This window comes from Equus przewalskii, chromosome 2, assembly GCF_037783145.1.
Source record: "Equus przewalskii isolate Varuska chromosome 2, EquPr2, whole genome shotgun sequence".
Taxonomy (NCBI): domain Eukaryota; kingdom Metazoa; phylum Chordata; class Mammalia; order Perissodactyla; family Equidae; genus Equus; species Equus przewalskii.
This window is the reverse complement of record NC_091832.1, coordinates 105,690,232-105,702,585: the sequence shown is the minus strand read 5'-3', so window position 1 is coordinate 105,702,585 and position 12,354 is coordinate 105,690,232. Positions and strand designations below refer to the sequence as shown.

Here is a 12,354-nt window from a genome sequence, read left to right as displayed (position 1 = left end):
CAGAACTCTTGAGTAACCGGGTACATTGTCAATGAGCAGTAATATTTTGAAAGATATCTTTTTTTTCTGAGCAGTAGATCTTAACAGTGGGCTTAAAATATTCAGTAAACCATGTTGCAAACAGATGTGCTATCATCCAGGCTTTGTTCCATTTATGGAGCACAGGTGGAATAGATTTAACATAATTCTTAAGGGCCCTAGGATTTCCGGAATGGTAAATGAACACTGGCTTCAACTTAAAGTCACCAGCTGCATTAGCCCCTAACAACAGAGTCAGCGTGTCCTTTGAAGCTCTGAAGCCAGGCATTGACTTCTCTCCAGCTATGCAAAGTCCCGGATGGCATCTTCCAATAGAAGGCTGTTTTGTCTCTATTGAAAATCTCTTGTTGAGTGTAGCCACCTTCGTTAATGATCTCAGCTAGATCTTCTGGATAACTTGCTGCAGCTTCTACATCAGCTCATGCTGCTTCACCTTGTCATTTTCATATTATGTTATGGAGATGACTTCTTTCCTTAAACCTCATGAACCAACCTCTGCTAGCTTCAGACTTTCTTCTGCAGCTTCCTCCCCTCTCTCAGCCTTCACGGAATTGAAGAGAGTGAGGGCCTTGCTCTGGATGACCTTTGGCTTACAGGAATGTTGTGGCTGGTTTGATCGTCTATCCAGACCACTAAAACTTTCTCCCTGTCGGCAACAGACTGTTTGACTTTCTTATCATTCATGTGCTCACTGAAGTAGCACTTTTAATTTCCTTCAAGAACTTTTCTTTTGCATTCACAACTTAGCTAATTGGTGCAAGAGGCCTAGCTTTCAGCCTGTCTCAGCTTTCAATTTGGCTTCCTCACGAAGCTTAATCATTTCTAGCTTTTGATTTAAAGTGAGAGACGTGCAACTCTTCCTTTCACTTAAATACTTAGAGGCCATTGTAGGGTTATTATTGGCCTAATTTCAATATTGTTGTGTCTCAGGGAATAGGGAGGCCTGAGGAGAGGGAGAGAGACAGGGGAATGGCCAGTTGGTGGAGCAGTCAGAACAGACACAACATTTATCGATTAAGTTTGCTGTCTTCTATGGACATGGTTCATGGTGCCCCAAAATAATTATAACAGTAACATCAAAAATCACTAATCATAGATCACCATAACAAATGTGATGATAATGAAAAAGTCTGAAATATTGTGAGAATTATCAAAATGTGACACAGAGACATGAAGTGAGCAAATACTGTTGGAAAAATGTTGCCAATAGACTTGCTCTATGCAGGGGTGCCACACACCTTCAATTGGTAAAAAACACAGTATCTGTGAAGTGCAATGAACTGAGGCAGCCTGTAGTTCATATGCTGATATTCAGACTTCTTAGTAGCAGCAATTGTGCTTGTGTCCTCAGCACCAACACACTGTCTGGCACATAAGTTACTCAGTACATAGTCGTTGAGTAAAATATGACTCCATTAAAGTCAGGAAAAACTTCAGTTAGTATGAGCTAGTTGAGTAACTTGTGTGAATTTATAAAATAGTAAAACTTATTTACAGACTATTGCTCACATAACATGTTAGAAAACATTTTGTTAAAAACTCTTCCCATTTTACTGCAATGTAATGACCAGTTGTTCTTTCTGTAGACATACATCTCGTAAAAAAGCAACAGGCTTTGCTGCTGTCCATCAGCTGTTTACAGAACGCTGGCCAACAGCCCCAGTCAACCGAAGTCTTAGTGGCACAGCTACAGAGAGAAATATTGACTTTGAACTTGATATACGGGTTGAAATTGACAGTGGAAAATGTGTGCTCCACCCAACCACCCTTCTACAAGAACATGATGATATAAGCTTTAGAAGGTAAGAAATTGGTCAGAAAAGGGTAAATGTAACGTCATTTGTTAGAAACACTATTTTTATATCACTAAATTACTGCATACTAGTCCCCCCCATGTCCCAAAATGCAGATTTAAAGTGTAGATTTAATCATAGTTGTAATGTTTGAGTGGTTATTTGTATGACATACTATTTCTTTAGACAAGTGTATAATATTTTCTGGAAACTAGAAATGGATGTCTGATTTAGGTTCTAAGAAGTGTGTTAATTAAAATATGTATCTTTGGAATTCTCCTTTAAACCAGCATGAATTTCTCAATTAGTATCTATCCTTGTATTGTGCACATTTCTATTTTAAAGAACAGTGCAATATTCAGAGATATCTTCATTATTGAGAGTTTTGATGACTTCATGAAGGAATAAGAAAGACTAGGAAACGATTGCATGAAGAGGCCTTGTTATACTGGAATGTTGTTCAGGATATAACTGCAGCTTTACCGTTTGTTTCTATCATTAAATAAACAGTGGTATAAACAGGCTTAACATTACACTATTCTTTTCTTTGAGTTTTTGTTTTGCTTTTCTTTCCTAATCTAAAAGAGAATTATAAGGAAATAATATTAATAATCTAGTGGGAGGGTGGGGAGTGGGTGGAAATGTAGATAAAACAAGTAGGGCAGAATGCTGACCGTTATTGGAGCTGGGAGGTGGATCCGTGGGGGTTCATTATACCATTCTGTTTACTTTTTATATGTTTGAAGTGTTCCATAATAAAAGATTTTTAAATTATCTATTTGTGTAATGAGGCTTTTATAAAAGGAGAAGATAAAAAGGTACTCTTAACAGTTAAATTCTTACAAATGTAGTAGTAATGATAAAAAGAATGACTGTTGATTTATTTTTGGTTGAACCATAATAATCTAGCCAACAAATTGCTGATATTCAGCTATTTTTATCTACATAAAGGGCAATTTCATTTGGTTTCAACCTGATACATTTATGTGAACCAGTCCTGACCACAGGAAGGAATAAAGAGAACTGCCCTGTGTAGTTGTGGACCATACTACATAAACTTCGTCCCTGCAAGGCATTCACCAGTTTAGCTGAGACACTGATGAGCTTTACTTTTTCAACTATATTAATCAAGGACTATATTCCATTTACTGTATTTAAAAAGTTGATTTTAGGGGCCGGCCTGGTGGCGCAGCGGTTAAGTTTGCACATTCCGCTTCTCGGCGGCCCGGGGTTCGCTGGTTCGGATCCCGGGTGCGGACATGGCACTGCTTGGCAGCCATGCTGTGGTAGGCGTCCCACGTATAAACTAGAGGAAGATGGGCACGGATGTTAGCTCAGAGCCAGGCTTCCTCAGCAAAAAGAGGAGGACTGGCAGTAGTTAGCTGAGGGCTAATCTTCCTCTCAAAAAAAAAAAAAAAAAGTTGATTTTAAACAAAAGAAAAGGAGATAAATGTCCTATTTTAAAAGATAAAACATTTTTTTCTTTATAGAAGTTATGATAGAAGTTCCAGGAGTTTAGATCAAGATTCTCCTTCAAAAAAGAAGAAGTTTCAAACTAATTATGCTTCTACCACCCATTTAATGACTGGCAAGAAAGTACCATCATCTCTACAGACAAAGCCTAGTGACTCAGAAACAACAGTATTTTACATTCCTGGAGTTGATGTAAAGGTAAAAACCTAAATGTCTAGGATAAGGGATTAGATTACTAGCAGCAATGTTTATTTTCTATCATACGTGTTCTTCCTTTGCCAATTATATTAAAATGAGACTTTCCGATGTTTTTTTCTAATGTAGCCATATTCTGAACATAGAATGTGTAAATTACATGTTGCCACTTTTAAACAGCTTTTTCCACAAAATTTTGACAGAAGTTAACATTGATATTCATAACGTATTTGCTAACCCTTGCCTAGTGCAAAATATTAAACAACTATTTTTAGATTCTAGAATTATAGAATCCTACAATATAAAGCAACAAAGAATTTTAAATAATATCTGGGATGACCTTTCTAATTTTAAAAATGGAAAAAAGCTAAGAAATGTGCTAGGATCAGAAAGCTAACTTGTAGAAACTGGAACTGGGTCTTCTGACTCCTGGACCAGTGTCCTTTCTACCACATTCTTGTACCTTTCTTGGTTTTCCTCATCTGCATAAACTGTACTTGTTTCAATACAGTTGCATTACAATTCCAAGACTCTAAAGACTGAATCACCTAATGCCTCCAGAGGATCTTCCTTGCCGAGAACACTCTCTAAAGAGTCCAAGCTGTATGGTATGAAAGATACTGCAACATCTCCTCCTTCTCCTCCTTTACCTTGCACTGTCCAGAGCAAGACTAACACCTTACTTCCTCCCCAACCCCCACCTATTCCCTCAGGTATTTCAGGAAAATATACTTTATTTTTTTTTATAACTTCATTTTTAGTCATCACCTACTTGCTCCATTGAGACTTTTTTTCAAATTCACATAAAGGACATAGACTTGTCTATAATGACTGTAGAAAATTCATATATGGAAGTGTGGGCCAACCACTTTTGGCTGTTGTTCAAATTAATATTACCTTAGACTATCAATTGCTAAAATAAATATAATAAAATAGTTTGCTTAATTTTTTAGATCTGTGTCTACTTAGAAAAGTTTTAGGTAGTTCAAATTTTGGAGCTTACGATTTAGATGGAAACATTAAATTTATACATTTAAGACAGAGTATATTGGGCTTAACCACATTTATTATCTATTACTGCATAACAAATTACTGAAAACTTTGTGGCTTATAACCTCAGACACAGTTTATGTGGACCAGAAATTCAAGAGTGGTTTGGCTGGGTGAATCGAACTTAACAGTCTTTTATGAAGTCACAGTGGAGATGCTGGCTAGGACTGCAGTCATCTGAATGTTTGAATGGATCTGGAAAATCTGCTTCCATCACATCCCATTCACATGGCTGGCAAGCTGGTGCTTTAGTTCCTCCCCACATGGCCTCTCCACTGGGCTGCTTGAGTGTTCCCATGACATGGCAGCTGACTTCCCTTAAAAGGAATCATCCAAAAGAGCACGTAGCTGAAGCTGCAATATCTTTACAGCTTATCCTCAGAAGTCACATATCATCACTTCTACAATAACTTACTGATCATATGGGTCAGCCCTATTCAGTGCGGGAAGGCACTACACAAGGGCGTGAATACCAGGGGCAAGGATCATTAGAAGCTATTTTGCAGTCTGGCTACCACACAATAAGACTTTACATCTATGGTAGAATTTCCAAAAAAGGTATATCAGACTGGACAAGAATTATTTGAAAAAATTTCATCTGAGAGATGGAACTTGATATATAAATCTTTTAAAATAGCCAGTAACCATGATAATGCCTAATATTTTTATATCACTTTTCAATTGACAAGGTCTATCTATGTCCACTAAGTGCAGGACAGATATTATTATCCCCATTTTTAAGTGAGGAAAGTTTAAGCTCATAGAAGTTGAATTTTTTTCCTTTGTTTACAACTCTACTGGAGTTGGAAACCTAAGCCAAAGTTAGCTAAGTCTTAGTTAGCTATTAGACTCATTATACTGGTGCAGACATACTTAGTTAGAAGGAAAGAGAGATGACGTTTTTCCTCACTTGCCACAAAATATTGTTAATCAGAAGTTCTCTACATCTTACTTTTTAAGTGGAGAAAATAATGCTAAATGAGAGACTAAATGCTAAAATAATGCTAATGAGAGACTTGGCAAAGTATAAACTTGAAAAATTGAACCAAAATTTGTGACCTAGAGCAAGTAGGAGTAACTGTTGTATTATACATCATTAATCATCTTTGTATTCTAACATTAATATATCATTTCTATCAACCTACTATTTTTATTGCATTCTTGTATGGTTTTAAGTATAAGGTGCTTCACCTGATTAAACTGTCATATAATTCTAATTTCTCACAAATTGTTTTATGGGAAATATTTATTAAATTCATCTCACATTTGTAACTATTCTAGCCAAAGGAAAAGGAAGTGGAGGAGTAAAAACAGCCAAATTATATGCTTGGGTAGCTCTTCAGTCATTGCCAGAAGAAATGGTTATTAGCCCCTGCCTGTTAGACTTTTTGGAAAAGGCTCTGGAAACTATCCCAATTACACCAATTGAGAGGAATTATACAAGTGAGTATCCTCCTCATAGACTTACTTCCCCATCTTAGATATTTTTGGGGTCATATTAGAAGGATTTCTTAATGCTAGTATATATTATTATATAATATATTCAGTGATAAATATAAACAATTGTAGAACTGAAAAAGAACTTGAGAGATCATCTAGTCCTTATTTACAAATAAAGAAACTAAGTCCTGGTGAGGTAATATGATTTTCCCATGGCCACGGCTAGGTAATGACAAAATTAACATCCTTAGGTCCTACATTAGTGTGTCTCTTGGACTGGAAATTCCTTAAGAGCAAAGGCATAATTACTCTTTTCTTGGTACAGTGTTTGGTATAACCGAAGGGGAATCAAAATCTGGAGGAATGAGCAAGAGGTCTGAATAGGGAAAGATGTGCAGAATGATGGGCCACAGAAGTAAATGTTTGTGTGTTCATATCCCTGATCTTAGTACTAGCATAACAGAAAAGGATCTTATAATAAATAATTTGCACTTGCCCTAATAATAAAATTTAAAACTAATATTTTTACAGCTGTCAGCTCACAAGATGAAGATATGGGACATTTTGAAATACCAGATCCCATGGAAGAATCAACGACATCATTAGTATCATCTTCAACATCTGCTTACTCTTCCTTCCCTGTAGATGTTGTGGTTTACGTACGAGTACAGGTGATGTACTTCATTTATTCCTTTTTGGTTTAAGGAAGAATGTTTTTCTTAAGGTCACTGGAACATTTCCAACTTTATTTCCCTTTAAATTTTCTTAAGTTTGGGTTTATGGACCTTTAGTATGTCTCTGATGGCTTAAAGGTTGTGTGAAACCTCTGGGAAGTATATGTATAATTTTGTGCGTTTATTTACTTTTCTGCTGAGGAGGTTCATATATCTTTGGTTTTTCAAAATTTAGATCTCATACTTTTGTGGCAGAAATAAAAATAAGTAAAAACCCTCTTAGCATTTTATGCCTTTTTTATTATGGCATCTGTATTTCTTGTCATTATGGTCCTTTTTGAGCAGGGTTTAGTTTACTCTCAATTAAAATCTAATAATCAATCTCAAGAATAAAAGAAACACTAATGGTCATCTTGTTCAAGCTATTTTCTACAATAGCAATTTGGCCAAGAGAGCTTGAGTCTGATCTTTTGGAATTTTGCACCTACCTTTTTTGAAGATCTGATGAAAACATGTAATGGGTGAGGGCTTGGGAATTTATAAAACTTTTGTTATTAATGCAACAGCCTTTTTAAATTTTAGTAAAAGGGAAATTACTTGCTTCAAAAGACTTGATTATGAACAAGTATAATATGAACATAAACATGTTTAACATTCTGAATTACCTAAACGTCTAAATATTTCTCACTCAGAGATAGCTCCTCAAATATTTAGATTTTTTAAAATTATACCATTTTGTTAATACATTTTGGTTAATGTATCATGTGTCTGAAAAAGCTAGGACATTAAAGACAAAACCCTTTTAAGTATCAAATAATAAATTAGGTATATATGGACTGAAATGGAAATTGAATGTAAGTTTTGGAACCCAATGTGAAATTTTTTAACCATCTGGTCCTTAGAAACCTTTTGTTGGCTTTCTGCACTTTGTAGCCCTCACAGATCAAGTTTAGCTGTTTACCAGTGTCAAGAGTGGAATGTATGCTGAAGCTGCCGTCCCTGGACTTGGTGTTTTCCTCAAACCGAGGAGAACTGGAGACTCTAGGGACTGCATACCCTGCAGAGGCTTTATCCCCTGGAGGGAACACTCCTCAGAGTGGAACAAAGACCTCTGCAAGCAAAACTGGAATTCCAGGTATAGAAACATCCTTTTATTCCACTGGTATAAAGTCAAATACTATTTTCAAATAAAATTTTTAATAGTAACTAATATACATTTCTAAATAAATTTGGAAGAGGAGAATATTTGAGAATTAGAATATTTATTTAAAAAATCTATAGAAGATCAAGTTCTGAGTATATTTTGTTACAAGTGAATGGGAGTTGGATAGCATTTTGTTGGCTTGAATGTACACATTACAAGCACTATGAAGTAACTGTCATATAATAATACATTCAAGTACTTTTGAATGTTTTATTTTATGCTATGTCTTTACATTTAAGAGTAATCACTGTGGGAAATAGAAAATAAGAGATGTAGTGTTGTGTTGCAAGGATTTCTTATCACACTGAATTAAAATTGTATCAAGTAGTATATACAGTCATGTGCTGCATAATGACGTTTTGGTCAACAAGTAACCACATATGTGTCGGTGGTTCCATAAGATCAGTACTGTATAGCTTAGGTGTGTGGTAGGCTATACCATCTAGGTTTGTGTAAGTGCACTCTATGATGCTGACACAACTATGGAATCGCCTAATGGCGCTTTTCTCAGAGTGTATTCCCCACTGTTAAGTGACACATGACTGTATATATTTTTAATGGTAAATTTGTAATGCAACTCAGATGTCTGTTTCATGAAAGGTTTTGTTTTTAAAATAGAACTGATGATTTCCTGATGAGACAGTCAGTCTTCACTGTTAAACCTCAGTGTCATTTCTGCCCTAAAAATCATATAAAGATCACAAATGCAAATGATAAATATTTTTTTGGACATTTTTAAAGAAAGAGACTAGAATGAATGAAAATTGATAAGAGAATTGATAAGAGAACTATCACTAAAACACTGGTTCTTGGGGCCGGCCCAGTGGCCGAGTGGTTAAGTTCGTGCACTCCACTTCAGCGGCCCAGGGTTTTGTCAGTTCAAATCCTGGGCGCAGACATGGCACTGCTCATCAAGCTATACTGAGGCGGCATCCCACATGCCACAACTGGAAGGACCCACAACTAAAAATACACAACTATGTACCCGGGGGCTTTGGGGAGAAAAACGAAAAAACAAAACAAAAACAAAAAAAACACTGGTTCTTAACCAGGGGCAATTTTGTCCCCAGGGGACATTTGGCAGTGTCAGGAGACACTGGAGAAATGGTTAAAGCAAAACATTTGCTTTGCTGTGTGAATCTATGAAAGTTTTCACAGCAAAATAGGCAAACAAGAAGTTAATATTTTAGAACTAAAGTTTTTGCTAATGCAGTTGCCCACTGCCTCGCACTTAGCTCCAAAATATTGCTGCTGGAATTGTGTTGTAGTCAACATAATACTGGAGTGGTAGTGTTGGTTTTTGAAAATGTATTTTTCTGATTGTCAAATTAACTCATTGTTCATTATAGAAAATATAGGAAACAGAAAAGTACTAAAAATGAAAATAATAAATAGTATTCCTTTATCACAGATAACCAGCATTTTTATAGGTAGTCTTTTTCCCAGGCAAAATTAAAGTATGGTCTCTTCTGCTATGTAACTTTTTTTTTCCTCATGAGGAAGATTGCTCCTGAGCTAACATCTATTGTCAATCTTCATCTTTTTGCTTGAAGAAGATTGTTGCTGAGCTAACATCCGTGCCAGTCTTCCTCTATTTTTTATGTAGGATGCCGCCATAGTGTAGAACTTGATGAGCAGTGCTAGGTCCAGGATCCGAACCTGTGAACCGCAGGCCACTGAAGCAGAGCACACGAACTTACCCACTACGCCACCGGGCTGGCCCCTGCAACTTTTTAAAATTTAAAATATAGGTTTTCCCAAATTATTAAATATTCGTCTCTAAAATAACGAATGACTGCATGATATTCCATCAATTTGGTCATACATTTGAGACTCCCTTAGCTTTTTATTTTGTAATAATATTGAGATGAATATCTTTATATATAAATATTTATAAACATCCTTGGGACAAATTTTTAAAATCATGAACATTTTTAAAGGATTGGATACGTGTTACTTTCTACTAAGACTATAAGATTTCTGCATCCTCATCACGGTGTGTGTGGACACGAAGTTCACTGTATTCTTCCCAATACTATGCTTTAAATTTATTTTTAATCATTGTCAATGTGATGGACAAAAATGGGATTTTATTATTTTAATTTATATTGTATTATTTTATTAGCTCTTTGAGCAAGGGGGATAAATATACCCTTGCCCATTTCTCTGTTGGGACATTCACTTTTTTAATGACAAAATGTCACAAATTAACATTTAAATATTATAGTAGTATATATGTACTATGCTAGGAACATGTAGTGAAAGGAATATGAAGTGAGCCACTGTTTTTTGTGCCCACATTTTATGATTCTTTAGAAAATAAAAAAAAGAACACTACTAATTTTATCATCATAAAACATGCAAGAAAGAATGATGAGAATATATAAGTACAGGTTATGACAATATCCATTCTTTCAAAGAATCTTTACTGAACTTTACTGAGGTCTGGGTCAGTGCTAGGGGTTGGTATACAGTAGTAGCTAACAGATATGGTCCCTGCTAATGTGGAACTTAAACTGAATTTGGAGAAACACATAATAAGCAAACCAGTATATGTTAAATGGAATGTGAAGTAGGTGAGTATGAGTTAGCCAGGCATAGAGTTGGGGGAATGAACATTCTGGGTACAGAATACAAAATCCATGAAGCAGGAAGGAGTCTGGTAAAAAGGAAAAAAACAAAAGACAAAAAAGACAAAAAGAAAAAAGAAACAAACTAGTATAAGTGGAGCATGGTAAACAAAGCGTAGACTGGCGTGACAAAGACTGAGAGAAAAGGAAAGAACCAGATGGTGTGGAGAAGCCACTGAGAGGTTAAGCAGGGGAATGGATTTGATTCTGATTTACACTTTTCGAACACTGGGCCAGCTGCAGTGTGGCAGCTGATTGGAGAACAAGAGTGGAAGGAAGCGGTGAGAGCGTTGGCCATTTCAGCAGTCCAGAATCAATAATTGCTTAGATTAGAACAGCAATAGCAAGATGGAGAGAAATAGACAGACTTGATATATGTTGTTAGACACAGAAATGATATGGTGATAAATTGCATCATAGGGAGTTAGAAGTGGGAAGGATGACAAAAAACTCCCAGGTTTCTGGTTGAGCTGCTTGCATGGAAATGTCTCTTACTGGAGATAGGAAACATTGGAAGAAAAGCAGATGGGGGGAAGAGATGAAGAGTTCAGTTTTGGACCTGGTAAGCTTTAGATGCCTGTGCCTCGTTCTAGCAAGATGTCAGGCAACCAGCTGCAATATATGAATTCAAAGGAGGTCTGGTCTGGAGATAGATGTTTTGGAGTCATCAGCAAAATCATCTAATGTTCTATTCAGATGGTCTCATATTTTTTAAGTTTAAAGCATATTTGGAGTTAGCTATCCACCCATGGTAAATGTTGCCAGTGAGAACACTTGGTTCTCTAGGACAAACACATCTTTAACTTGCTGCATTTGTGTACCTTTTGCTCTCTTTCCACTGTTTCCTAATGAAATGTGGACTCCAGCTGTATGATTTGGATTTTTTACAGTTTGTTCTCCTCCTCCTTGCTTAAACCCCAACTATTTTCTGCCTTTCCACTGCCTGCTTCCAGTGGAGCAAAGGAGAAAAGAAACAGGAACCACACAGTTGGCCAGTCATATATATAACGAATTGTTTCAAAGATGAACAGAGTATTCAACCCTGGTTTACAGAAGTAAATTACTAAGTGGAAAGTACATCTAAGTCCTTATTTTGATTTCAAGGATTTAAATCTATTGATCAGTTAATATTTGAATACTTCCATTTTAAAGTCATGTTTGCTTCTTGAGAATATATTAGTAACAGGCTTTAAAAATTTTCTGTAGCTTGTAACTATCTTGGATTTCTTGTGTTCACTGGCAGGCTCGTCAGGATTGGGCAGCCCTCTGGGCAGAAGTCGGCACAGCAGTAGCCAGTCAGACCTGAGCAGCTCCAGCAGCAGTTCGTCTGGTCTGAGCTTCACTGCGTGCATGTCTGACTTCTCCCTCTACGTGTTCCATCCCTATGGAGCAGGGAAGCAAAAGACTGCTGTGTCTGGCCTCACATCTGGATCAGGAGGATTAGGTATACTTAGGATATTTGTGTCTTTTTCAAATTTATAGCATCTTTTCAAGCTTTGATCTTTTCAGAAATCATGATACCTTTAATAATGGATATAAAATAAGATCAGAAACATTTAATTTTTCCTTTTGATAATATCTGTGTCTACATAGTAAGTAGAAATATGAAATAAGTAATTCAGGTAAATTAATTATACAAGAATTTAAAAACTCAGAATATTTTATAAGTGATATATGTAGCACAGTAATCTCTTTGGATATAAGAGGTTACTTATGTTACTTAAATGTTTAAATGTTTTACCAAATCCATCTATTTGTATAAGAAATTATATTCTATAAATAGTAACTTATTAAAGTGTGTGTCATGTTTGTTAATTTAAAATGAGACTATCATTATTGTTAGTTATTTAGCAGGC

The 12,354-nt window shown here is 36.0% G+C and overlaps 1 protein-coding gene and 1 long non-coding RNA gene across 22 annotated transcripts in view; one reads left to right on the top strand and one right to left on the bottom strand.

Annotated features, from left to right (window-relative positions):
• The window catches only part of LOC139081822 (uncharacterized), a 59,415-nt gene that overhangs the window by 7,908 nt on the left and 39,153 nt on the right, over positions 1–12,354 (bottom strand). The window lies entirely within an intron of this gene.
• The window catches only part of BLTP1 (bridge-like lipid transfer protein family member 1), a 194,760-nt gene that overhangs the window by 163,431 nt on the left and 18,975 nt on the right, over positions 1–12,354 (top strand). For 12 of the 21 annotated variants that reach the window (XR_011537221.1, XR_011537218.1, XM_070609157.1 and 9 more), the window contains 7 exons: positions 1,626–1,841; positions 3,323–3,503; positions 4,012–4,213; positions 5,832–5,993; positions 6,522–6,661; positions 7,598–7,799; positions 11,742–11,942. Coding sequence is in view for 17 of the 21 variants with exons in the window: in XM_070609157.1 (XP_070465258.1) it covers positions 1,626–1,841; positions 3,323–3,503; positions 4,012–4,213; positions 5,832–5,993; positions 6,522–6,661; positions 7,598–7,799; positions 11,742–11,942 (1,304 nt within the window). In the remaining 4 variants the exon portion in view is untranslated. The remainder of the gene's footprint in view (positions 1–1,625; positions 1,842–3,322; positions 3,504–4,011; positions 4,214–5,831; positions 5,994–6,521; positions 6,662–7,597; positions 7,800–11,741; positions 11,943–12,354) is intronic. The other 9 variants (XR_011537220.1, XR_011537219.1, XM_070609173.1 and 6 more) reach the window with 1 other exon arrangement.